The following is a 27,981-nucleotide window of genomic DNA, read 5'->3' on the forward strand; positions in this document are numbered from 1 at the left end:
GCTCGAACCCAAGTCGGAAAAATGCGTCTTCATAGGATACCCTAAAGAAACTATTGGGTATACCTTCTACCTCAGATCCGAAGGCAAGATCTTTGTTGCCAAGAATGGATCCTTTCTAGAGAAAGAGTTTCTCTCGAAAGAAGTAAGTGGGAGGAAAGTAGAGCTTGATGAAGTACTGCCTCTTGAAGCAGAGAGTAGCGCAGCTCAGGAAAATGTTCCTGTGGTGCCTGCACCAATTAGAGAGGAAGTTAATGATGATGATCAAGATATTTCTGATCAAGCTCCTACTGAACTTCGAAGGTCCACAAGGACACGTTCCGCACCAGAGTGGTACGGCAACCCTGTCTTGGAAATCATGTTGTTAGACAATGGTGAACCTTCGAACTATGAAGAAGCGATGGCGGGCCCGGATTCCGACAAATGGCTGGAAGCCATGAAATCCGAGATAGGATCCATGTATGAAAACGAAGTATGGACTTTGACTGACTTGCCCGATGATCGGCGAGCCATAGAAAATAAATGGATCTTTAAGAAGAAGACAGACGCGGATGGTAATGTGACCATCTATAAAGCTAGGCTTGTCGCTAAGGGTTATCGACAAGTTCAAGGGGTTGACTACGATGAGACATTCTCTCCCGTGGCAAAGCTGAAGTCCGTCCGAATCATGTTAGCAATTGCCGCATACTATGATTATGAGATATGTCAAATGGACGTCAAAACGGCATTCCTTAACGGTTATCTTAAAGAAGAACTATATATGATGCAGCCGGAAGGTTTTGTCGATCCTAAGAATGCTGACAAGGTGTGCAAGCTCCAATGCTCGATTTATGGGCTGGTGCAAGCATCTCAGAGTTGGAACATTCGCTTTGATGAGATGATCAAAGCGTTTGGGTTTATGTAGACTTATGGAGAAGCCTGCGTTTACAAGAAAGTGAGTGGGAGCTGTGTAGCATTTCTCATATTATATGTAGATGACATACTTTTGATGGGAAATGATATAGAACTTTTGGACAGCATTAAGGCCTACTTGAATAAGAGTTTTTCAATGAAGGACCTTGGAGAAGCTGCTTATATATTAGGCATCAAGATCTATAGAGATAGATCAAGACGCCTCATAGGTCTTTCACAAAGCACATACCTTGATAAGATATTTAAGAAGTTCAATATGGATCAGTCTAAGAAGGGGTTCTTGCCTGTGTTGCAAGGTGTGAAATTGAGCTCAGCTCAATGTCCGACCACAGCAGAAGATATAGAAGAGATGAGTGTCATCCCCTATGCCTCAGCCATAGGTTCTATTATGTATGCCATGTTGTGTACCAGACCTGATGTAAACCTTGCCGTAAGTTTGGTAGGTAGGTACCAAAGTAATCCCGGCAAGGAACGCTGGACAGCGGTCAAGAATATCCTGAAGTACCTAAAAAGGACTAAGGAAATGTTTCTCGTTTATGGAGGTGACGAAGAGCTTGTCGTAAAGGGTTACGTCGACGCTAGCTTCGACACAGATCTGGATGACTCTAAGTCACAAATCGGATACGTGTATATTTTGAATGGTGGGGTAGTAAGCTGGTGCAGTTGCAAGCAAAGCGTTGTGGCGGGATCTACATGTGAAGCGGAGTACATGGCAGCCTCGGAGGCAGCACATGAAGCAGTCTGGGTGAAGGAGTTCATTACCGACCTAGGAGTCATACCCAATGCGTCGGGCCCGATGACTCTCTTCTGTGACAACACTGGAGCTATTGCCCTTGCCAAGGAGCCCGGGTTTCACAGGAAGACCAGGCATATCAAGCGTCGCTTCAACTCCATTCGTGAAATTGTTCAAAATGGAGACATAGAGATTTGTAAAGTACATACGGACCTGAATGTAGCAGATCCGTTGACTAAACCTCTCCCTAGAGCAAAACATGATCAACACCAGAATTCCATGGGTGTTCGATTCATCACAATGTAACTAGATTATTGACTCTAGTGCAAGTGAGAGACTCCTGGAAATATGCCCTAGAGGCAATAATAAAAGGATTATTATTATATTTCCTTGTTCATGATAATTGTCTATTATTCATGCTATAATTTTATTATCCGGAAATCGTAATACATGTGTGAATACATAGACCACAATGTGTCCCTAGTGAGCCTCTAGTTGACTAGCTCGTTGATCAACAGATAGTCATGGTTTCCTGGCTATGGACATGGGGATGTCATTGATAACGGGATCACATCATTAGGAGAATGATGTGATGGACAAGACCCAATCCTGAACATAGCACAAGATCGTATAGTTCGTTTGCTAGAGTTTTTCCAATGTCAAGTATCTTTTTCTTAGACCATGAGATCGTGTAACTCCCAAATACCGTAGGAGTGCTTTGGGTGTACCAAACGTCACAACGTAACTGGGTGACTATAAAGGTATACTGCGGGTATCTCCGAAAGTGTCTGTTGGGTTGACACGGATCAAGACTAGGATTTGTCACTCCGTATGACGAAGAGGTATCTCTGGGCCCACTCGGTAATGCATCATCACAATGAGCTCAAAGTGACCAAGTGTCTGGTCACAGGATCATGCATTATGGTACGAGTAAAGTGACTTGCCGGTAACGAGATTGAACGAGGTATTGGGATACCGACGATCGAATCTCGGGCAAGTAACGTACCGATTGACAAAGGAAATTGTATACGGGGTTACTTGAATCCTCGACATTGTGGTTCATCCGATGAGATCATCGAGGAGCATGTGGGAACCAACATGGGTATCCAGATCCCGCTGTTGGTTATTGACCGGAGAGCCATCTAGGTCATGTCTACATGTCTCCCGAACCCGTAGGGTCTACACACTTAAGGTTCGGTGACACTAGGGTTGTAGAGATATGAATATGCAGTAACCCGAGAGTTGTTCAGAGTCCCGGATGAGATCCTGGACGTCATGAGGAGTTCCGGAATGGTCCGGAGGTGAAGAATTATATATAGGAAGTGCAGTTTCGGCCATCGGGAGAGTTTCGGGGGTCACCGGTATTGTACCGGGACCACCGGAAGGGTCCCGGAGGTCCATCGGGTGGGGCCACCCATCCCGGAGGCCCCATGGGCCAAAGTGGGGAGGGGAACCAGCCCATAGTGGGCTGGTGCACCCCCCTTGGCCCACCCCATGCGCCTAGGGTTGGGAACCCTAGGGTGGGGGGCGCCCCACCTGGCTTGGGGGGCACTCCACCCCTTGCCCACCGCCCCCCCTAGGAGATCCCATCTCCTAGGACCGGCGCACCCCCTAGGGGGCCTATATAAAGGGGGGGGGGAGGGAGGGGGCAGCCGCACCCTTGAGTCTTGGCGCCTCCCTCTCCCCTGCAACACCTCTCCCTCTCGTAGTAGAACAGCGAAGCCCTGCTGCGGTGACCCCTGCATCCACCACCACACCGTCATGCTGCTGGATCTTCATCAACCTCTCCTTCCCCCTTGCTGGATCAAGAAGGAGACGTCACGCTGACCGTACATGTGTTGAACGCAAAGGTGCCGTCCGTTCGGCGCTAGGATCTCCGGTGATTTGGATCACGTCGAGTACGACTTCCTCATCCCCGTTCTTTGAACGCTTCCGCGCGTGATCTACAAAGATATGTAGATGCAATCCGATCACTCGTTGCTAGATGAACTCATAGATGGATCTTGGTGAAACCCTAGAATTTTTTTTGTTTTCTGCAACGTTCCCCAATAGGAGGCATGATATAGCTAGTGGTAGGTATCGCGGCATAGCAATTGACAAAGCACCACATTCGTTTATTTAGTTCACTCCCGATTATGTACTCAACAATATTAAATGTTGTTAACATGGCAAGAGGTGAGTCATGAGTAAAACATCTATCTAAACAAGTTTAAATGAGGCCGGAACAAGCAACGATTTCGATAAATCCCCATATGCATTTAGCAATTTAAGCAAACAACACTTGTAACCATTTTAAATATTTTTATCATGATGTGGATGACATGTGCCAGTTTATGCAAGTTTTATGAAAATGTTGATAAGAGCATTATATGAAGCATTAGTCAGCGTGGCGGAAATGAAAGGGGTGCCACGACAACGAATCCGAAAATGGTGCCACGGCAACATATCGGTTCCGGTAGCTCACAGGAATACCGGTGCAAAAGGAAGTGGGTGTGAGTGTGTCATGCAAGATGATGGGGTGCTCCCGGATACATGTTCCCACATGACGGTGGCAAGGAAACGAGTGACGATGTGCGACGAACAAAACGGGCACGGTGCAAACACGGGCATCTCGTACAACACACATGCAATCGTTCCACAGCGTCGTTTCGGGGTTATACCTTCGAGGCGTGACTTTTCGGAACGGATCAAGTTCGTAGTGGAAGTAGACGTTCTCGCGACGGTAGTCGTTCACGTTCTTAGTCGCACAAGTTTTCGTAGATGTTCAGGGTTATGGCGAGAAACTTGACTTCCACGGAGTCTTCGAGGGTCGACGGTAGTGGTACTTGGCAAAATGCACGTCGAGGGTAGTTGTTCTCGTATCGACGTGGTACTTGGCGATTTCGGAGACGACGGATGACGAACTTGGCGGTCCTCGCAGAACTAGTACTTGGCGTTAGTGATACACGTTTCAAAAGTTGTTCACGACGATGATAGTCGAAACTTGGTGATCCGAAGGGGTACTTGGCGAATAACGGCCGTTGTGGTACTTGGTGAAATCTTGGGAGATGAACTTGATGCATCAAACGTCTTCGGTGCGACGGTACTTGTGAGGTTAGACGTACTTTCGAAGAGGAAACTTGTCACGTCCCAGAATGAGCAAGGCAAAAGCCTCGTTCCGCGGTGCTCAAACTTGACGAAAACCACGAACGGGTCTTGGCGTATCCTGGTCTTGGAGAGGTCTCCGGAAAAGAACTTGGCGTCCAAGGGGACATGGAGCCGCGGTCTTGGCGTCGAGCAGGGGTCGAAGCCCAACGAGGGGCGAGGTGGACGCTGTTGTTCCTGCCAGGAGGCGAAGCAAGGCGATGACGATCTTGAGGCGGCGCTGTGAGGACGGCGACGAGGCGGACTAGTCCGGCGAAGCAGGAGGATTGCGGAGGTGCACGGGACAGCGACGGTGAGGTAGGGGATGGACTGCTGCTGCAGAGAACTTGGCGTAGGGACGAGGGCCTGCCGGACTCGACGAGGAGGTCGGGGTCGACGCTGACACGGCGAGAGGCGTCGGGCTTCGCAGGAGAAGGAGGTACCGGGCAGCGCGCGGCCACGGAGGAGAGGGAGGACGCGGCGGCCAGAGGAGTTGATGGCGACGGGCGGTGCAGGATGGCAGCAGGAGGACGGCGGCGGCATCCATGGCCTTGACGAGGGACCGAGCACGAGGCTCCTGCGGCGGAGGCGACGAACGGGCGGCGGCCGTTGCCAGAGGCGGGGAGGCCAGCGCGCTGGTGGAACGCGAGATGGAAGGCGCCAGGAGGAAGGAGGGGATCTGCCAGGCGCTGGTGTGAGGGCTCCTGCGGGAGGAGGACGAGGGGCCGAGCGGGACTCCTTCCTGGTGCGGTTGGGTGGCGCTGCAGAGGGAAAGAGAGGAGGAGATGGGATCGGGACGAAGGAGGGAGATGGCGGCGGCGTGGGAGGACGAGAGGAAGAGGGTGAGGGGATCGGGTCAGGGGAGATGGTTAGGTTAGGATTAGGTGGGCCTAAAGGGCCGGCCTAGCATAGGTTGTAGCTGGGCTGGGCTCTCTCTCACTCTAAAGAACAAAAAAAACAGAGATATGGAAGAAAAAGAAAGAGAGGTTAGGGGAAAAAGTTGGACATGTGGATAATTTCCCTGGACTCATAAAAATATGAGGAATTTAAATAAAATGGCGAAAGGAATTTTAGAGAGAATAAATTTCACACAAAGGAACATGTTTGAATTTTTGAAGCCCATTTGAAAAGACTCTAAACGGGCTGAGATTTGAGAAGATGATCCCACACATTAGATGTGATTTATGGGCAAATTTGGGACATTTATGGATGAAGTAAAATTGCAACTCAATCTACTAAAAGGCCCCAAAGGAAGAAATGAAGTTGAGTTGGATGAAAGAAATTTTAAGAACGGTGCAAATGTGTTATGGGTGATTCCAAGACAATGAAATGGTTTTATATAGCTCCCTAAATATTGGGAGGATATGTTATAAAGAGAAACACCATGTGAATTCCCTCAATTTAAATAGATCGAAAGATCTATGCAATTTTATTTAGTTGAGTTGAAGTGCGAAGATTAATGACATGATGGCATGATGACATGATGCAATGCACATTATGACATGGCAAGATGCGACGCGCAAGCAAAAACAAAACACACAACGAATCTCGGAAACCCCGAAGGCATCTGAAGCTCTGGTCTTGAGGCGTCACACGATATTACCCCTTGGTCAAAAAAGGAGTGATATTACCCGCAATAAAGATGCTACACGACGAATTGGCAGTTCCTTAATAACGCTTAGAAAATACTCATATGAACAGAAATGGCCGGTTTTCAGTTCGCTTAGCTTATCATAAACTATGGGAGGATACTTATATCAAGGAGGAGGAGAGGAATACATATCAGAGTGGATCTAACCCGCATCCAGTTTGGAAAAGAATTTGGCAACTGAAACTACCAGCTAAAATTAAGATTTTCAGTTGGAGATGCTTACACAATACAATCCTGTGTTACAGTGTGCTCGCAAATCGTCATATCGGCAGTAGGTCGCATTGTCCACACTGCACTGAAGGAGCAGAAGATGCTCGTCATGCGTTGTTCACTTGTAACAGAGCTCGGGAAATCTGGACAGCGATGGGACTTGATAACCTGGTCTCAGGAGCTAGTACCAATCGAACGGGTGCAGGTACACTTGAGTTTCTACTTTGTGATGATGAACATCAGGGTACATATACGGAGGGAATTCCTGTTCCCGAAATTGTAGCGGCGTCTTGCTGGTATATATGGTGGCAGCGCAGACAATTTGTTCGCGGAGAAACAATCCAGAATCCTCAGCGGACGACAATGGCGATCCAAGCTGTAACTTTAAATTTTGTTCGTGCTGCTGGGAAAATAGGGAGCTCTAGTAGAATGAACCGGTGGTTCTCGCCAACCAGCAGGTTTTGAATGTGGATGCGTCATTTTATGTGGGCGAAAATTCAGGAGGATGTGGGGCCATAGTCCGAGATAATCGCGGGAATTTCATTGGAGCAACCACGGCAAAACTGACTCATGTAGCTGATGTGGTGTGCGCAGACGCTGCTGCACTCAGAGAAGGCCTCAAATTCCTCCAAAGTATGGGATGTAATAATGTGATAGTAAGGAGTGACAATATCATTGTTATACTCCCTCCGTTCCAAAATAGATGACCCAACTTTATACTAAGGTCAGTACAAAGTTGGGTCATCTATTTTGGAACGGAGGGAGTAGATGCCATGAAGGAGAATGATGGCCAAGGCATGGTGGCGGCACCTGTACTAGAGGAATGTAGGACACTTTTGCAAGATTTTGGGAGAGTTTTCATAGAGCATTGTAACCGTGAGTCAAATATTGTTGCTCATGAGCTAGCTAGGTGGGGGAGCGCAAACAACCCGTCTGTGTGGGTTGATGCACCACCGAGTTTTATTGTAAACTTTCTTCTGGACGATGTAGCGGTCATTAATAAATAAAACTAGCCATGAAGGCCTTCCCGTCAAAAATAATAATAATAGAAAATACTCATACGAGGAGATAATTAAGAGGAAGATGCTGATGTTTGATATTGTTGCAATACCTGTGCATCCTATTGTCACTCGAGTACATCGTGGCCACCATCGTCGTGTGACAAGATCTGTTTCTCTTTTGATGTTCCTTTTCGTCGTCCGACAGAACAACGACAACATGTATGATCTTGAAAAGGCATGACGGGAATGTTTTCTTCGTCACTTTCAGGTTCTTATTCCATTGCAACGATGCACCTGGGGCGGAGATTCATAATTTAATCCAGCATGTTTGCAATCCAGCATACAGATCTTTTGGTTATTATTCGATCAGACACGTCGTGAGCTCTTTTGGTCCTCACTTCAGATTCTCTCGACCGTTCTGCTTACAGTCATTTGGCTTTGGAGATTAAAGCCCTGTTGGTTGGTAGGGGTTTGATAAGATATAATCTCTACTCGCGAAAAAAGAAAAGAAAGACAAGATATATGCTCCCACCGTTCCTAAATATAAGTCTTTTTTTTGATAACCCTAAATATAAGTCTTTTTAGACATTCCAACGAACTACATATGGAGCAAAACGAGTAAATCTATACTCTAAAATATATCTACATACATCCGTATGTTGTATTCCATTTAAAATGTCTAAAAAAACTTATATTTAGGAATGGAAGGAGTAATTCTCATGTACCGAGGAAATCTTTGCCTCTTGATTGTAACTCTAAAATTATGGAATAAAATCCCTTTCTCCTCGCAAAAAAAGGAAAAAGAAAGTCAATGCACAAAGTTTTATTTTACAGTTTGACTAATTCACATCTAGATGTTTTTTAAGGATGTCACATCTAAGTTCCTACAAATATATAATGCAGCAACAAAAAAAAAATTAAGACAAAAAAAAAATCACGAACAGAATATACATAAGCTTAGATATGACATAATTATGTCACATCTAGATGTGTCCTAGACTTTATTTTAGATAAAAAATAGCACGAATAGAAGAGACCAACGAGGCACCGAATGAACCAAACCAACCACCTCTTTTCCCACGGCGGCCCCACCCCTCTCCCCCTCCGGTCAGTCTCCGTCCTTCCAGAAGGCCGCCGGAGTAGACGCGCTCCGGCCACTCCCCCTCAGATCCCGCCGCCGCGCCCCAGCCCCCATTGCCGCGGGGTTGCACCGGTAAGCCGTGGCCCGCCCTGCATATTTACACCCCCGTGCTACGTACATGGGAGGATCGCGGATTCGTTTCCACGGGAGCCCGTCGAGGCGACGACCGAGGTCGGTCAGCGGCACCGAATGCGCGCCGCGCCGTCGCCCAGCGCAGCCCCTCGTGGTCGCCGTCGCCGTCGTTTACCGTGTACCACTTGGTGGTGATTAGGGAAGGCCCGAGAATCGCTGTGGAGCCGCGGGGAATCCGCCGCGGCGACGCGCTGCTGGGATTGGATTCGTTTCCTGCCTTTTGGCTTCGTTCCTTGCTTTTTACTGGGTCACTCGGAGGGGGGTTGCGTCAGCCCTTGTAGTCGTTGATTCACAGTTGCCGGCTGTTGCTTGTTTTGAATTCTCAATTGATGCTCCCAGGTTTCGTGCGCTGGATTTGTTGGGACTGGTACCTAAAGCCAATAATGTACAGTCCCCCCAACTTGGGACCATAACTGATTTTGCACTCTATATGGTCATTAAGGATGCTAATGGAACAGTCCCAAGCAGAGAAACCCAGCAGAGGACATCAATCATTCCATGTTTCAGTGTACAGGATTCCATTATGAACCAATTTCTAGTTCGTGTAAAAATGTAAACTGTTAAAAACATTTGCTAAGAAAATATTTAAAAATAGCATGTGGTCTGATAACATGCCCAATAGCATGTTCTTCATTGTCAACCAAAGAGGAGGTTACCACTTACCAGTATCCATACTTCAAAATTTCATGGAATTTACCCTAAATGGCCTTTTGTTTTTACGTCGTGTTACTATGTTATTATATCTAGCTATTAATTTGTTCCACCCTTTCTTTCAAAATCATGCTTATTATTTATAGTTGACTGGTACTTCATTATCCTGCAGGACTTGCTTTTATCATATGACCGGCAACATGTTTCCTCAGTGATATCCAGGCATGATTTGGGTATTGTTCATAATGCAGTTGGCTTCACATGGCACCCGAGATGACGAAGGGACACAGCTGGTGCCCCTTTGTGACCAGGAAGCAACGTCAGATTCGCAGGAGATATTTTCGCAATCTGACACCGCAGGAAGCTCCACCGAGTATCTGGGCTCATGTGAAATCAAGCCATTGATTGTTGAGGATGAAAACCACAATATCGATGCGGATGAAGATACCCATCTTGTCATTCAAGACTTTCCACAATGCCGGATTTGCCTTGATAATGAAGGTCCACAGTCCACACTACACTATGACCTGAAATACCCTTTTCTTATATCTTTTATATACCTTGTTATATTTTATATTAAATCACTGTTTACCATGTCGCATTTCTGCTGCAAGCAGGTGATGACTTAATTGCGCCATGCAATTGCAAGGGCACACAAAAGTATGTCCATAGGTCCTGTCTTGATAACTGGAGATCAACAAAGGTATTGATTCACGAGCATTTTATCATTTACATTGCACTTGTAGAGTGTAGAGTTGACGCTCAAGTGCTCAATCATCCTGAAATCCACCCAAACCACCTGACATGCTAACACTCATTATCGTTACATTATTCTCATTCTGACCTAGTTTCTTTGTTACACATCACCCAGGAAGGTTTTGCATTTTCACATTGCACTGAGTGTCGGGCAGCATTCTTACTTCGTGCAAATGTTCCTCCAGATCGATGGTGGTTAAGGCTCAAGTTTCAACTTCTGGTTGCTAGAGATCACACATTGATCTTTTTCATTGTACAACTGGTAAGATGTTCACACCTTGCATAGTCTAGTGCCATGAACTAATTTTCTTACACAGTTGATTGTTTTGTTACCAAGTTGATTTATTTTCTTTTTGCCTGATAGGTTGTTGTTTTATTGGGTATGCTGGTATACAGATTTTATGGAGATGAGCTGCAAGAAATGTTTGGCTATGAACAGCATCCTTATGCTTTTTATGCATTGGCAAGTAAGTTCAATTTTCATAGTGATGTCTACTATCCTTGCACATGTTACAAAATATCTTTGTCTATGATTCAAGAAATTTCTTGAATTGCCATTTACCTAACATGTCGAATGAGAACTAGATAACTTATGCCATTTATTAGTACTGGATTTCTTCCTATTCAGTGCTCTCAATATGGTTTGGCTACTTCTTTAAAATAAGCCACTCATTATTTGCATCTTCCATTTTTAATTTTGTGGCCAGTATTAAGATATATGGTGTTCAAATGGTCTTATGCTTGCCTGATATGTATTTCTGTATCTATGAGGATATAGATCATCATTGTGTAATTTATGGTCCCAGCAACACCTTTGGTCCTTTGAGTTCAAACAAAACATACATAGTACTCCCTCTGTAAACTTTTATAAGACATTTTAGGTCAGTAAACTAGTGACCTAAAACGTCTTATACAAATTTACAGAGGGAGTACATTTCATATAGGATGAGGCATGGTTATCTAAGCGTGGTTTGTACTTTGGGCAAGCATGGAAATACCTGTCATATGGATTTCTTTTCATAGTTCAGATGATCGTCTAAACTACTCAAATTGTAGACAATCATGTCTGATAGAGATAAGTCTACACGCTCAATGGGAGCTACAATAACTCATGCTTGTAAATTGGTGGGCATATGTAAATTGTAAAGACAATACAGGCTAGATGAGAATGTAATGACATTTGTCTATCTGCTGTCGGCATTTAGCATAGCATTTGTGATTGTACAAGTATTAGCATCATCTGTGCCGTGTCTGAAGCACTTGCTCAGATTTTTTTCCTAAATGTTTATAATATTTTCTCAAACTGCAGTACTGGCTGTTATTTTGGTTGGTTTGCTATATGGATTCTTCATAGCTATAATATGTGGACAGAGGATCACCGAACGGCACTACCATGTTCTTGCAAAGCAAGAGTTAACCAAGGTTTGTTACAGAAAGAAAAACAGAAACATCAAGTTTGTTGATTGATCTCCATCCCAAGAAGTGCATTTTCTGATTAATAAACTGTTTCTGTAACTGATTAATGAATTATTAGTTGTGCCACCAAGTACTCTAGTGACCAACAGTCTGATATGTTGGGAAAATCTGAATGCCAGTTTCAACATAGAGTGTCCCAATTGGTTCTGTATCTTGCATGATCCCAGTGGGCTATACTAGAGCATGAAGTCCCTGTGAGATGATTTTTTTGGGTGTTTCTTGTTAGTTACACGTGCCTTTGTTTTTTTTCCTTATCCTGGCAAACAATAGCTTCTCAGTATTACAACTTTTAAATTTGTAGCACCTTCTCTTTCTCACGATAAACTTATGCTAAAAGATTTGCTCATACTGTGATGTTCTTCTTATGGCAGGAGTATATCGTAGAGGATCTTGAAGGAGCTGATCCAGTGGCAGACCTTGATCCTAGCCATGTCACGGAGCTGAGGACGCTGGGACTCTATTGAGCATAGCCGCATATAGCATCAGGTTGGCAGTTTAAGTTGCTGTTGATTTACAGCATTCTCTTAGTTGTTATGGGTGCACTCTCTACTTGTCTAGAAATCACTCTCTACAGCTTGTAGAAGTATATGTAACGGCTCGTACAAAAAACTGCAAGAAACATCCCCTTCCACGGTTCAAATTTCATAATGGCCATTCCATTATCACGCCAAAAATGCCCCCTTTTCTCTATCATTTCGTAAGCAGCTAGTACCGGGTTTCCATATCCCTTCCAGACCGCAAGGCTTCCGGAAATCCTGTGCTCTGGTCGCTCTGTGCTGCGTCGTCGTGTAATTTCATTTGGGCTGAGCTGGGTGATTCCTCCAATCAAATGGCAACGCCACTCTATGCATGGATCCCATCCATCCATCTCTCCTTTTTCTTTTGTCCCTAAGGTTCTGATCCCTCTCTCTAGATCTTTCTGGTATCCCCTCGGTTTATTCCTCGCGCTCACTTTTTCGATTGGCGCCTGTCATCGCCCCTATTTTGCCCGGCCGCTGCTGCAAAGCTCCATGGGCGAAGGAAAATTCTGCTGCACCATTGCTGTGCTGGAGGCCGGCCAGCACAGCCATCACAGGCGAGACATGTCACCGTCTCCCCGGCCCACCATTTCTTCAATTTAGAAGAAGGGTCAGTACATGCTTTAAGTGATCATGTTCAGGTCGGTTCTAAAGTGATCTATTGCCGTCACGCGTGGGCATTCTGTTGTTCTTGTTGGTCTTTCGTGCTTGACCAACGAGTGATATCTAAGGTTTTCACTGTTTTGTACTGCTACCATGTGGTTTTGCCCAGCTGCATCGGGCGTCCAAGAAATGAGATGCTCTAGCAAAGACCACTCCTACCCCCCCTTTTTTTTTTTGGTTTGAGCGGTACTCCTAGCTGTACCATGTGCTGTGTACTAGCCAGGCATTATTTTTGTGTCCGTATTACAACTAAACTCGGCTGATGACAAAGGGCCCAGTAGCTCGCGTGTGGGCGGCGTATGGGGCTCCCGTAACGCCATCTCGGCGGTACGCGGAAGGAAGCTGGGCCCATTTTCTGGGCCTCTCCCCTTAGGAGTTTACACCTAAAATGGGCCCAGTGGCTCGTGCGTGCGGCCTATTGGGCTTTGATAACGCCAGCCCGGCTCTCTGGTTCCGCAAGAAACTAGGGTTAAAGGGCACCACTATATAACCCGCCACATGCCCTCCCCTTCCAGCACCACAAGCCGCCGCCGCGACGGGGCGAGGCCGCAAGATGTGTTTCCTCGCTCGCCGCCGCCTCGTTTCTTCTTCCCCGAGTTTCCCCTCGCGTTTCGATCAAATATTCGATCTTTCTTTGTTTTGGGGGCCTGTGATGTGAACAATTTGTCCGTACCATCTGACATCTCTGATGATCCACATTTGCTAATGTATCTCTGAGGTCCCCCTTCTGGTTCTTCCCCATCTGGTTTTGGTTTCGATTTGAATTTTTTTACCTATCGATCTCTGTTTTTGCTGTCGCTCAGCCATGGGAAAGGCAACAAATTAGAGTCTCTGATGCGCTAAACCCCATAGCGACTTCGGTGCTGTACGTTGCCCAGAGCGACCCCGGCGATAGTTATCATGCGTGCGCCGTCTTCTCGTACGGCGTGCGCATCCCTGTCCCCCACATCTCCCGACGTTCGTACGAATGAATGATTCTTGTTAGAACTTCCGAGGCAAACAAATTAGAGTCTCTGATGCGCTTCTGTAGCGACTTCGGTGCTATACTTTGCCGAGAGCGATTTTGGAACGTGGTATCATGCGTTCGGCGGCTCACGTCCGGCTCGCGCATCCCTTTGTTCCACACTTTTTAGCTTTGCTTTTTTAACCACAAAAACAGAAAAATTGTTGGCTATGGATTCTTTGATTTTTTTTGTTGTGCTTTCCCTGTTTACTTGCCCTTTTTGTGCTTGTGTTTGGAATCAGTCCAATATGAAGACATAGGGTTAACTCCAGGACCGCATGGCAACAATGAAAATGAGTGGACCAACACAAATGTTTGCATTATCTTCAAAAAGGAAAAGATTAAGGGGACTTCAATTCAAACGAAAGCAGTGTTAAGTTCATTACAGACCCTTGATACAGTTCAAATACCACAACATCAGCAGCCTGGAAAATCTATTGCAGGCAGCAGCACATCATCAAACTGAAATGCAACCGAATTAGAATCTGTGCCAGAATGGTTGAATGTTCTGGTTTTCTTCAGTTTAATGTGCGCTGGAGTGGGCAGAGTCCTTTCGTCCATGAGGCAATCTAGTAGTTCTAGTAGTAGTAGAAACAATGCAAGCCAAAGCTTGCCAAACTAGTTTGACAAGCAAGTTTCATTAGAGAGCAGGCAACTATTGGTTATACATGGTAGCAGTTTACTATGAGAAACCACCTCTTTCTATATCATATCATGTACACTGTACATGCTGAGGATCAAATGCCTGTAGCAAAAAGGAAACAGCTTGAACTGCCTTTTCCCCGAATTAGAGGCATCAGAGAATATGGAAGGTGAAATATCACATTTTTCATCACGATATGTACAAACATTCTAAGGCTGGGGCTACTCCAGAGACTGCTGGAGCTTAGCCACCCACGAAACAACGCTATCAATCACGAGTTTGCTTCTTTCATAGTTGCCTCACAATCTACCATTTTGGGGGCCTGTGATGTCAACAATTTGTCCGTACCATCTGACATCTCTGATGATCCACATTTGCTAATGTATCTCTGAGGCCCCCCTCCTTGTTCTTTCTCGTCTGGTTTTGGTTTCGATCTTGAATTTTTACCTATCGATCTCTGTTTTTGTGCTGTCGCGCGCCCATGGAAAGGCAACAAATTAGAGTCTCTGATGCGCTTAACTCTGTAGCAACTTCGGTGCTGTATGTTGCCCAGAGCAACCCCGGGGATAGTTATCAAGCTTGCGCAGTCTTCCCGTACGGCATGCGCTAAACTCTGTAGCGACTTCGGTGCTGTACGTTGCCAAGAGCGAGCTGGGAACGGGTTTTCATGTCCTGTCTCGCGTATGACGTACTCGAACTCTTTTTCCCACACTTTTAATTCAGATCGGTTCTCATGTTTTATGATACCAGATTTTTTAAGATATACAAGAACAACACTCTCTGACGATTGTTATCAGTATGCGATCTACTAACGATCCTTGCTGCAAAGAACCTGGGAAGCATTGACAATCAGTGAATGAACAAGATGATGAAGGAAACATTTTTCAGATAAAAAATGCTTACACATAAACGAAACCAGTGTGACTACAGACAGGCTCTTCATAAAAGAGCGTTGTTACAGGGACGACATTGTTTAGCCGATTGTTGGATGATGCAACGGATCCAACCATGCATGAGTATGTCGTCCAAAAATCATGCAGAGTATCGTCCGTGTAGTAGTTCCGATCATAAAATCTGTGGTGGCCAGTAAAGCACATGAGAAACTGAAGTTGCATCTGGACTCCTGGGGGCCTGCATGGACGACAATTTTCGTTTGAGAGCAGCCACCAATTGTCTTTTGGCCAAGCTATATCTAGTTAGTGGTGTATCATGGGATGATAACCATAAAAACATAAAGATGGTCAGGCGTCCAGAAACCACCTGGTTCATCCTTCCCACTGCTGCATCAGCCAAATGTTTAAATTTTATGGGACTTGATAATATCTTATCATAAGCCTGAGCTGGTGGTAACCAGAATAAGAGGCAGAGAATATTGAAGGTGAAATATTATCTCTTTACCAACTTAATATGATGTATCACAGACATTTTTCTTCCGATAGTATATCCCAGACATGCAGGCTCACTTTTGGCTGGAGCTTCTCCAAAAATGCCTGGAGCACGGAAACCTTTTATCTTTCATCCCTCGGGCATCAAACCATTTATCTTTGGGGACATCTCTAATGAACCATGTTTGCTAATGTATCTCTGAGGCGCCTTGTGTTTCTTTCCCATCTGATTTTGCTTTTGATCTTTATCTTCCATCGCCGTAGTCCATTTATATCTTTGATTTAAAAATGGAAGGAAGGCAACAAACTAGAGTCTCTGATGTGCTAAACTCAATAGTGACTTCGGTGATATAGGTTGCCGAGAATGACCCTGGCGATAGTTATCATGCATGATCCGGCTTCTCGCACGGCCTGTGCATCCCTATCCCGTACACCTTCTTCAGTATGACTTCGAGGCAACAAATTAGAGTCTTTGACATGCTAAACTCCCACGTCGCGGAGAGCGATTTTTGAACAAGTTTTCATGTGTGCGCCATTACGGTCTACACATCCCTCTGTCCCATGCTTTTTTTATCGGGAAAACGCAAGAAGGGCTTGCATTTCATTGCTTTGGAAAGGAGGGAAGTCTCGGTTACAATCCTCCTAGGAGAGAATTACAGTGTCTGGGGGCATATCAGTGCACGTCCCAGGTTTGCGGCAAGATGGCATGAAGCCCTAGGGCGCCGACTTTGGCCTAGAGGGCGGCCTCATCTTTGATCTTCGTGAGCAGGTCGGACGTTGAGGGTTGACCTCTGTTGAAGACGCAATCGTTGCGGTGCTTCCATATCATCCATGGGACGAGGAGGGTCACGGAGGCGAGGCCCTTGCGCATGGGCATTGGGGTGTCATGTTGCGCCGTGCGCCACCAATCATTGAGGGAGATCTCTCGGTCTGACGGGGTGCAGGGGAGTCTGAGCCAGTGCAGGAAGTCGTGCCAGGTCTGCCTGGCGAATGGGCAGGCGAGGGTGAGGTGGTGCATGGACTCGGGGGCCTGGTCGCAGAGGAGGCATCGTGCGGGGTGCTGCAGGCCGCGGCTGGCGAGGTTGTCGGCTGTCCAGCACCGGTCCAGGTGGGCGAGCTAGTGGAAGAAACGGACGCGCAGGGGTGCCAGTTCTTCCAGGTGAGTTTCCATGCGTCGCAGCCCATGGAACTATTGAAGGTGGCGAGGTAGGCCGATTTGGCGGAGTAGACACCGCTTGTGTTCCACTTCCAGATGAGGCGGTCTGGCTCGTCGGAGAGGGTCGTGGCGTTGATGGCCTGCCAGATCTGTAGGTATTGTTCGATCTCGTGTATGCCAATCGTGCCGTGTATGTACCGTGCCCATTGGTTGGCCTGGAGTCCATTTGCAACGGTCCTGAGCTTGCGGCGACGCTTGGGAATGCAGGCGTAGAGGAGCGGCACGATCTCGCAAACAGAACGCCCGCCAATCCATCGATCTTCCTAGAACAGGGCCTCCGTGCCGTTCCCGAGTTGCATGGTGGTAGATGCGAAGAAGAAGGCACGCTCCTCGGCGGTGAACTGCAGGTCGAGGCCGGCCCATGCTCTGGTGCTGTCCGTATGGCTGAACCACAACCAGCGGGTGCGGAGCGCGAGGCTGGTACGGCCAAGGTCGTGCACGCCGAGTTTGTCCCATGCTTTTACCTTCTTTTACCCAAATATATGAAAAATTGTTTCATTTGGGTCCCCCTTTTTAGGGACATTCCTGCTTACAAGGCCTTTTCTTTATAACAGTACTCCCTCCATCCCATAATGTAAGACGTTTTTTGACACTACACTAGAGTCAAAAAAACGTCTTAGATTATGGGACGGAGGGAGTAATAATTAAATAAGAAAATTATTCACCCTAATTTTTTAAATAATTTTTATTCACATATGCACTGGTGCCTTTGGGCCACCGAAGAACAACAATCCAATATTCAAGTATGTTGTACTAACTAATGCAATCATAAATAGTGTTATCTTAATCAAGAGAGGTGCTTTAACCTTATATCGGACAAAAGCATTATTAGATGATGTATCTTATTATGGAACTAGTATGGGATCCTACTATGCACAAAACGATCCTCGAAGAACTCTGGATGTACATACTACCTAATAGCTCAATGTCTAACCCTTAGAAGGTAACTTAGGCTTTACTCCGTCTGTTTCAAAATATTGAAGTTCTAGGTTTGTCCTAAGTCAAACTTCTTTAAGTTTGACCATGTATATACAAAAATAGATTGACATCTACAACATCAAATAAACATAGTATGAACATATATTTTATGATGAATGTAATGAGACTAATTTTGTGTTGTATATGTTATATTTTTTGTCAGACTTGGTCAAACTTAAAGATCTTTGACTTAGGACAAACTAGAACTCAATTTTTTTTGGGAACGGAGGGTGTAGAAACTGTTTTTTGGGCTACCAAAAGGTTGAATATACCTTTGACTTAATTAATATGGTTAACTGGATATATGCCACTACAATTTTGGTCAACTGAAAACGCCATTACAATTTTACACTTTGGGGATATGCCAATACAATTCGTCCACCCTGCTCTATATAGAGGATGGAATAATTGTAATGTCATTTTTCCAAAGTGCAAAGCTGTAATCGCATTTTTACAATTCACCAAAGTTGCCATGGTATATATCCAGTTAATCCTTATTATTATCCTCTAGAGTCTATAGCACAATGTACCACAGTACTACTCTTGATTCACATACATATTTTGGATAATCTGCTTGTTGGTTCCCAGAATTAGAGGCATCAGAGAACTAAAGGGGAAATGATATCTCTTTTTCAACTTGATCCAGAAACAAGAAAACATGGTTATTTTCATCAATGCAACAATAGTATAATTTTGATAACATTTTAGGTTCAGTTCTTTTTGGCTGGAGCTTCTCCAGAAATGATTGTAAGATGTGTTTCTTGGCTTGCTTCCTTCTCTTCCATGAGCTTCCTCCCGAGTATTGATATAACTTTGGGGCCTGGGGTGTGAATAATTTGTCCGTAGCATATATCTTTGATGAAACCATGAGTTGGTTTTGAAATCTTATGGGTTTCAGCTCTAGCCTACCCCAACTTGTTTGGGACTAAATGCTTAGTTGTTGTTGTTGTTGTTGTTGTTGTTGTTGTATTCACATTTGCTAATGTATGTCTGAGGTCTGATGTGTTTCTTATCTGTTTTGGTTTTCATTTTGCCACACATTCGTTTTATTGCCGTAGTTGATCTCTGTTTCTGCTGCATTTATCCCTGTAGCGACTTCAGCGCTGTATGTTGCTGACAGCGAGCCCGGTTGATAGTTATCAGTTATCATGCATGCGCCATCTTTTCGTATGGCCTCTGCATTCCTATCTCCGACACCTCCTGCAGTATGAATCTAAGAACTGCGAGGCAGCAAATTAGAGTCTCAGATGCGCTAAATTCTGTAGCGCCTTCGGTGAGTCGAGAACAAGTTATTGCCCTATCTCATATCCCTTGGACCTTGTTTATCCAAAACTATTGGGACATGGAAGAGCAACAATCCAATCTTCCTGTATGGAACTAATGGAGGGATCAATAGTGATGCTTTAAGCTTGTGTCCTGCAAAAACATTATCTGACAACGTATTTCAGTATGGAATCAGCAAAGAAATTGGGATGCATACTACTATACTAGTACAAGAATTCAGGTCCAATCCTTTGCATATCCATGGCCGCGTTGCTGTCTGCATGCAAACACTGGAAATGAGCGACTGATGAAAATAAATTTCTGCATTGTTCTTTCCGTGTAAAAAGATGAAGGAAACTTATACCATAGAAGCTAATTTTGGGACTACCAAATGGTTGAATATACCTGGGACTTTAGCAATATCTTCTAACTATTGGCTCACATACATATTGAGGATCATCCACCTGTTGCAAACTGCAAACAACTTTAAAGGTTGGTTCCCAGAATTAGATGCATAAGAGAATATTAAAGGTGAATTATGAGCTCGACTTGATCCAGAAACAAGAAAACACGGTTATTTGCATCAATCCAACAGTAGTATGATTTCTCAAACATTTTTGTGACATAGTTTTCTTGATCGAAAAATGAGCAGATATGAAGTACTTAACACCTCTCAAAAGCTTCAGCTATTGCAAGCCTTCTCATCTGAGTTCTCGAGGCCTTGAAGATCAAGCAGACAAGTGGTCTAGAGTAGAAAAACCAACCAGCAGTTCAGCTACCCTAACCCAGTAGTTAGACTGCCTTGCCTTGTCATTTTGTTTCAGATCTTTGCCGCAATTGTAGGCTGCAGTCTGCAGAACTGTCATCCTGTAGATACCTGGTCATCTTGTTTCCTACCTGAACCTCCAATGGTCCTACTATTCTCTCTTAATTGATTAAGCTGAACTCCTGTCACTATTCTTAATACAAAAAGGAAAAAGTAATTAGTTGATGTTGATTATTGAGACAACTGAGTTGCGATGCAAAGTCACGCGAAGTAAGGAGTTTGAACTTCAAAATTACAATCTTGCCCATATGAGTTGTCTTACCTGAATCAAACTTTCTATTTTCATTGCCTCCTTTTGAAGCCAAGAATATATGCTCCATCTTTTTGTATGCTTATAGACATAGACTTCTTGCATATATCTTTCTGAAAGTAACAGAATATATGGGGAGATATTACTTTGTCCACTAACCAAGCATCTCCCTCTTAGCAGTTAACTTCTAACCAGTTTGTTTGGTGGTCTAATTATTGGTGCTCCATTAGTTTGTCTTCTTTTTTATTTTCCACCTCCCATAAATTTCTTTGATTTCCCAAATGACATCCTCCAGATTTTTGTATATCCCAGGTATTGGTATTTTTTATACCAATTTCCCTCGAAGTAAATACGATATCTGTATTTGCTTGAGACAACATGAAATTGGAGTTTAAATTCTTTTCTGTAGACAATTCATTCTTCCAGCCTACTGCTGGTAATGGATCAATAATGATTATTCTCCTAGGTTGGCAACCAGGACACCAGAGTGAAAGTGACATTGGAATTTATGCTGGTTGGGGTGCAAAAGAATGCACAACACTCCCGTTGATGCACCAAGCTTCACGTTTTGGAGGGGCACCTCTTGCTCTTGGTGTCCTTATTCGTGTATTCCTGTACAAGTGTGAGTTACGTGCAATAGCTTGTGGCCCTTTACAGAGTAGGATGCCCCTTGGCGCTGTGACAAAAGCAAGGCCAGACTTGTTCTTGGCTCTGTATGTTGTGGGGGTTCTCTGACTGTAGGGTCTACCGGTGGAGGTTGTCCCATGGGCCAACTAAAGTTGGGTCCCTGGGAAGATGGACCTCTCCTTGGGCCATAAGGGGGGTTTCTTCCCTCCGAGGCCACCAAGGGATCTTCTTGGAGGTGGTGGGTGAGTCTCTTCTATCACCCCTCTGTGGGAAATACCAGGGACCTATTAGAGGCGTAAGGAGGTGACCTGCTGTGGATCATCCTCACCTCATTATTTGCATAAGACTTCTTGAAAACAGTACATCCTCATGCATGCATGACCATGTGAGGTTATCATCCTCGAACTCCTGAAGTGTGGAGATGGTTTGACAATGTAAAAATGTTCTTTCGATGTGTCCTCTCCAGGCTACTGTTACTATGTCCTAACTGTTACCTTCTGTCTTAGAAAAATGGCAAGTACATGAACAAAGGTCCCCACTTTTCATCTAACAAGGCAATATGATCACACTATGAGTGCCAGTTCTTGCTTGCTAACCGTTTTTAAAACTCTTGACCATTAACAGTAGCCATCCTGACAGTGACCTGAAATATCTGATGACGTGTATATGAAGGTTATTCGATGTTGCGAGTGGTAGACATCACGTACATGTTCTCTTGATTCACTCTTTTTTTTGTGATGCAAATAATTGCCTGCAATACTTGTATACAGTCTGATGGCAGCAACTCAAACATTGATATGAGTAGTCTTCCTAACATTAGGCATGTCATCATATTGCAGTTCACGACCCTACAAATTCTTTACTTTTTACTTTTTTATGAACAAAAATGTAAGAGAGCGTAGCTTGGTAATCTGAGTTATGAGTCATGAGTCATCAGCTGCAACACTTTCCAACAAATGGGAACGCATCAAATTGAGAATTTGATAGAACACATCCAAAAGGTGTGAGACAGCTGACCCCCTCATCAGCTGCAGCTATTTCCAGTGACACTGTGTCATGGTCATGGGTCGGTGCCATGATTGTGTCTAGAGAAGTCATCTAATGTCATCTGATGACCGAGCATATCATTTCCCTGTGATCCAACACAAGGCACTATCTTCTGGACAGCTGTTTAAGTATGGGCATAGTTGGTGAAGCTACCAAAAATGTGTTGGGGTGATAGTTCAGGAATCAGTTCTGTCCCAAGCCTGTTTACCACAAATTCATCTCTTGAAAGTCTGAATTGCCCTCATGATTAAGTTGTGGGGAGATTACTAGCACCAGTTACACCGCCTCATCACCTGTGGACCTCTCCCCCGTTGTGACAGTTTTATCCATCTAGTATATCATAGTACAAAGTTTCATGGCTAAGTAAACCAAGAGAATAATTAACTTACTGAAAACTGAAATGCCTAGAGATTATGTAAGCTAAAGCATACCATACTTGAAATTATATTTGTGAGTTAACCTCCAATATTTTTTTCCAGGTAAACGGCAATGATGAAATGGGGAAACCAGCCTATTTCAGCATAACTTGGAAGACTGTTGTTGCATGAATATTATCACACTTTCATCACGAGGAATGAAAAATGGGCCTTTATGTGGCGCATAAGTGTATATTTTCAAAAGGAAAACAGGTCGTTCCTTTCTAGCCACCAAATAGAATTCATGTTTCTTTTTTGTTTCATGTAGGGTAGTTTGCTCTCAAAATAGGAGAATAAGGTGAGTTGCCTCCCACACATTCTCAACAGAGAGGTTGCAGAAATGCTAGGATGCTGTGCTGAATGTACTTTTTTTTTGTTAGATAGATTTCTTTCCTTTCCTTTTCCAGGTTCGTAATAAAATGTAACATTTAAAGTTGGAAATATGTTCTCTATTGTGCATATGTTGCAACTCTGCTTGGCCATGCTTCATCCGTTGATTATTTGCATCAAATTGATGAACCAATTGATATCCTTGAAGGTGTACACAAGTTTGTACGCCTAGCATCCCTGTTCAGAAAATGAAGTAGAGATTTATGTCGTATTGCTTGAACTGTCTGCACCATCATAATTTGCATTGCACATGCTGCTCTTGTACTGGAGGATCTTTTTAATCGTTTCTTCCATTTCTATTTTTCTATGATTGCTAGTACCTTGGGACTTGTGATGCGCTACTGAAATCAAGGACACGCACGTATGGCAGTATGTGCCTTGCTGCTGAACTGTTAATAATGCAACAAACACCTGAAGGTGGCGATCATTAGCAAACCAGCATGTGCAAGGGCAGTCAAGGTTCTAAATTTCTAGTGTATGGTTTAAATGTCCTGGATTTTTGGAAGTTCTTGCGAGTGATACTATTATAGTTTCAGCATTATTAAATATCATGATGTCAAGCGAAACTGATCTTCTTTGCGCACGAAGCTCTATGCTAAGTGTGAATGACCCTATAGCATTGCGTGAACTTGATCATCATGCCCTTCCAGTCTTTGTTTTCTAATTGTTTTGCTCTCACCATATATACATTGCATGAACTGGATTTTTAAAGAGAGAGACAGAGAGCATCCATGAATTGTTGAGCATATTTTTTTCTTGGATTTTGTTTGGTAATGGGGCCCTTAGGAGTCCATCAACCCAGGGTTCAAAATCTGCGTTCATGAGGGGTTACAAAAATATCTTTGCAAAGAAGAATGTTAGGCCTTGTTTGAATTGAGTTTAATTTCTGTGTGCTCCCCGTCATTTAGCTACCTTATCTATTTTTCTTGGTTGGGTGAGTGGAGAAGCAACACACTTTTTTAATAATGCGAGGAGCAACACAATTTTTTACTACTACCTCCGTCTCGGTGAATAAGTCATTCACGTAGTTCTAGGTCGACAATTTAACTATCTAAATATGTATTATACGTGATAAAAAATATATATTTAGAAACTATATCCGTGTAGAAATCTTGTGATATATTTTTCATGACATATACCACATATTTAATGCCTTAAATTGATGACCTAGAACTACGTGAATGACTTATTCACCTGGACGGAGGTAGTACTAGTAGTGTCTCATATTTGGTCAACCTCACAGCCTTGCCATAGGGTTCCTTGACTTAGTTGCACTTGACAAATTAATTATGTGGGTTCTTCCATCAACACGTGTGCACTGCGAAGCAATAGTAAAACCATTTTAATGCAAGATGGGGGTAACACACAAGCAACCATGTGTGCTCAATTTGGCAATTAAACATGGCCTAATTATTGGCATTTATTTCTGATGTCCTAAATTACTAGTTGCTGGATGGGACGATATGAATGGTGGCGCACGACGATGACGGCGACCTTCCTGGAAGCAAGGAATCCCAGTAGGCACTAGGCAGTTAGTTGTCCAGTGAGTGGCAAGGAGTCCCATTGGAACTCTCCTTGGTTAGGTGAGAAGTCGTCTCTATATTTGGATGTTAATAAATAAATATGCATGCAGTGGGCTGCTGTTTGTTGCATGCCTGACAAGCAACTATCAGACGCTTCTAAGTGAGGAAAAGGCTACCTAAATCAAGTTTGGTCGGCGGCTCAGCTGTTCTCCAGTTGAATTTCTGTTGAATGAAGCTAATTGTTGCCGTGGAATGAACTGGTTTTGAAAGTTCTATATTTCTAGTGCATGGGTGAAGGGAACTGGTTTTTTGAAAGTTCTTGCTAACAGAACTACTCCCTCCGTTCGGAAATAAGTGTCGTGGTTTGAGTTCAAATTTGAACTACAACCATGTTATTTCCGAACGAGGGAGTACTTTAGTTTTAGCATTATTAAATTTAATGTCAGGTGAAACTGGCCCTCTTTCCATGCAGAGCTATATTGGTAAGTGTGGCATTGGATGAACTTGATCCTGATGCCCTGCCAGTCTTTGCTTTCTATTTTTCTTTTTGCTCTCACCATATGCATTGCATGAACCTGATTTTTAGATATATATATATAATATAAAGAGAGAGAGAGAGAGAGAGAGAGAGAGAGAGAGAGAGAGCATCCGTGAATTGTTGAGCATATATTATTTATTGAATTTTGTTTGGTAAAGGGGGCCTCAGGAGTCCATCAAAGCTATCCTGGGTTCAGAATTTGTGTTCACCAGAGATAACAAAAATATCTTTGCAAAAGAAGAGTTAGTCCCTGCTTGGATCGAGTGCAATTTTTGTGTGCTACCTTGTATAGTACTCCCTCCGTCCCATAATACAAACGTTTTTTGACACTACGCTAGTATCAAAAAACATCTTACATTTTGGGACGGAGGGAGCATTTTCTTGGTTGGGTGATAGGGGAAGCAACACATGTTTTTTCAGTTTCTTATAGTTGGTCAACCGCACAGCCTCACCATAGAGTTCCTTGACCTTATTGCACTAGAAAAAAATATAATTATGTGGGTTCTATGATCAACACATGCACATCAATTGAAAAAAAAACTATTTTAATGCAAGATGAGGGTAGCAACAGCCAAGAACACAAGCAACCATGTGTGTTTAATTCGGCAACTAACCATGGCCTATTTTTGTGTGATATTTATTTCTGATGGCCTGAATTACTAGTTGCTGGATGGAGCGCCGATGTGGATGGTGGCGCACCACGACGAACGGCGATGTTCCAGTAGGCAGTCAGTTGCAAGGAGTCCCGTTCGGACTCTACATGATTAGGTGAGAAGTCATCCCTACATTTGGATGTTAATTAATAAATGTGCATGCCACTGCTGTTATGAAAACTAGATGATACCCCGCGCGTTGCTGCGGGAAGTGTAGTGCGAAAAATTTGATGGATTAGACAAATGAATTATAAATAATTTGGATATACTTGTTAACCATATGGTCTCTTGACTAAAGTAAAACAATTTGATTAGATTGAATTGAACAATGCACGACCGGATAGAAAAATAGAAATATTTCCTCTTTTCCTTCTAATAATGTATATTTAAAAACACAAAATGCAAAGCAAATAATGTAATTGCTTAGTAAGGAACCTTCATTGTTCTGATCTTCAAACTAAGGAAGCATACGAAATGTAGTATGTGAGACAAAAGAATAGTTCACAAAGATGGAGCACACATCAATGGTCGTCCTGAATCCTTCACTTCGCTAACCAACTAACCTGCACACTCATGTATTGTACTGAGAACCACCTGAGAATCACACCACGGAATAAATTACTCAAATCAGCAAAAGTATGACAAAAAACACACAACTAAAGGAAGATCTTATTATCACGTGAGTATGATGACATGGCTAGCAAGATGTCCTCATTTGTGTATGCCTATCAAAATCTCTGTAAATAGATAACATATCGAATAATAATTTGATCGAGACATGCTACCTCTTGGAACATAGCAAACAACCAAAATGTATCTCGGCATGCTGGGAGAAGGTTATAACTTTTTATCTCATCCAAGTACACAAATATAGATTACTATCCTTGCTAAAGAAGAAGATAAGATAAGAATGTAGATCACTAAAAATATAGATGTACAGTTACGTAGTAGAGTTCAGAAAATGATGTGACATATTCCAACATATCAATTTAGGCACATGAATCATATGGTATGTTCCCACAATGGCGACATAACTTGTGCCCTCGGGAGTAGGTAATTTCACGCTTATGCTGGTAAAATGTTTTCAATAATTAAAAGTCATTTCAGGTTAACACATTTTCTTAAGTTTAGTTACATTGCATGATATCAAGATGGATTATACACCAAACTGATTCGGTTCAGCAACTTAAGCTTGAATTTGTCAAACTTAAGCTAAAGAAGAAGATAAGGAAGCATACTGAATTATGTAGACTTTGATCTGGCCTCTCAAGCTCCAAAACAACGGCACCCGTATATGGCTGACCCAGCCACCACTCTCTGTCAGATTCAGCCATCACGCAGTATCAATGATGGGCATAACTGAAACAGTGTCCGACTATAATTGTTGAACAATACAGAAGGAGATGCATATACATGGAAGCTATTTCAATTATACAGAGATGTATACATTCAGCATACAACTATGTTCCCAAATAAAATGTGTGTTGAATGAAAAAGAAGATTATGGACGTTATACCATCAAAGAAGATCTGTGCAAGGTAATTTCTTTAGATGTCTTCTTTAGCGATGCACAAATAATACAATCTCTGCAATAACTAATGCAATCCTGCTAAAGAAATGTAGGTACAGGAGTTACCTTCAGTGGATGGTAGCATTGATCGTCTTCTTCAAAGGGATCTAGTAACATGATTGTAGCAATCTGCTAGAGCAAATCAAAACAGTATAGTGAATCTGCAACTTGGAAGTTATTTTTTTGGGATCTCGGGTGTACCTTGATATACTCTTGACTGGCAGTATCTCTTCTCGTCAGCATATCGTGGTGAAGTTGTCTTAGAAAACCTTTACACAACAGCTTTCCTCCCAACCAGGCCAAGGCTACCGCCGGTTGCTGGTGCTGCTGGCTGCAGGGCGTGGTGATCGATTTAGTGGATGGAGATGGTAGGACGGGGGAGAGAAGGCCACGGATTCTGTAGCCAAGGAGAAGAGGACGGATCTGATGGCACGGGTAAGCGAAGCGGTGGATGTGCAAGGGCTGGGGCGGGAGGTTGGGAAGGGTATTAATGGTGAGAAGACATGGTAGGTCAGGGGAGAGGAGGAGCCAAATTAAGGTATCGATGCATTGTCTCCATTAATGGACATTAGAGAAGGTGAAGAGGAAGAGGAGCAGCCGTGTAGAAGAAAGGACGCAGAGGAGGCGCTACAGAAGGAAGTGGTACCATCATGCGGGGAACCCTGATGGATACGGTCTGCCAACGTCCA

At 43.8% G+C, this 27,981-nt stretch overlaps 1 protein-coding gene, 1 long non-coding RNA gene and 2 other non-coding genes across 4 annotated transcripts; 3 read left to right on the top strand and 1 right to left on the bottom strand.

Annotated features, from left to right (window-relative positions):
- The first annotated feature begins 8,699 nt into the window (after nucleotides 1-8,699).
- Nucleotides 8,700-23,094, top strand: LOC119315002. The gene is made up of 8 exons (XM_037589674.1): nucleotides 8,700-8,840; nucleotides 9,724-10,052; nucleotides 10,169-10,254; nucleotides 10,423-10,569; nucleotides 10,672-10,774; nucleotides 11,617-11,729; nucleotides 12,155-12,269; nucleotides 22,682-23,094. Exons 2-7 carry the CDS (start codon nucleotides 9,776-9,778, stop codon nucleotides 12,245-12,247), a joined length of 819 nt encoding a protein of 272 aa, XP_037445571.1. The 5' UTR covers nucleotides 8,700-8,840; nucleotides 9,724-9,775; the 3' UTR covers nucleotides 12,248-12,269; nucleotides 22,682-23,094.
- LOC119319857 lies at nucleotides 13,609-13,686 on the top strand. Its single transcript, XR_005154678.1, has one exon. It is a non-coding gene; the product is annotated as a small nucleolar RNA snoR117 (small nucleolar RNA).
- Nucleotides 14,930-15,007, top strand: LOC119319856. Its single transcript, XR_005154677.1, has one exon. It is a non-coding gene; the product is annotated as a small nucleolar RNA snoR117 (small nucleolar RNA).
- A 2,969-nt stretch (nucleotides 23,095-26,063) lies between the features above and the next one.
- On the bottom strand, nucleotides 26,064-27,981 carry LOC119318790. The gene is made up of 4 exons (XR_005154246.1): nucleotides 27,494-27,981; nucleotides 27,359-27,421; nucleotides 26,961-27,039; nucleotides 26,064-26,316 (listed from the first exon to the last, which is right to left on the bottom strand). It is a non-coding gene; the product is annotated as an uncharacterized LOC119318790 (long non-coding RNA).

This window comes from Triticum dicoccoides, chromosome 6A (assembly GCF_002162155.2).
Source record: "Triticum dicoccoides isolate Atlit2015 ecotype Zavitan chromosome 6A, WEW_v2.0, whole genome shotgun sequence".
NCBI lineage: Eukaryota > Viridiplantae > Streptophyta > Magnoliopsida > Poales > Poaceae > Triticum > Triticum dicoccoides.

Bases quoted from the DNA above. Each gene is read 5' to 3' on its own strand.
- LOC119315002 (XM_037589674.1), top strand. From the start codon at position 9,776: ATGATTTGGGTATTGTTCATAATGCAGTTGGCTTCACATGGCACCCGA. The intron at 10,255-10,422 runs GTATTGATTCAC...CACATCACCCAG, and splicing joins ATAACTGGAGATCAACAAAG to GAAGGTTTTGCATTTTCACA. The intron at 11,730-12,154 runs GTTTGTTACAGA...TTCTTATGGCAG, and splicing joins CAAAGCAAGAGTTAACCAAG to GAGTATATCGTAGAGGATCT.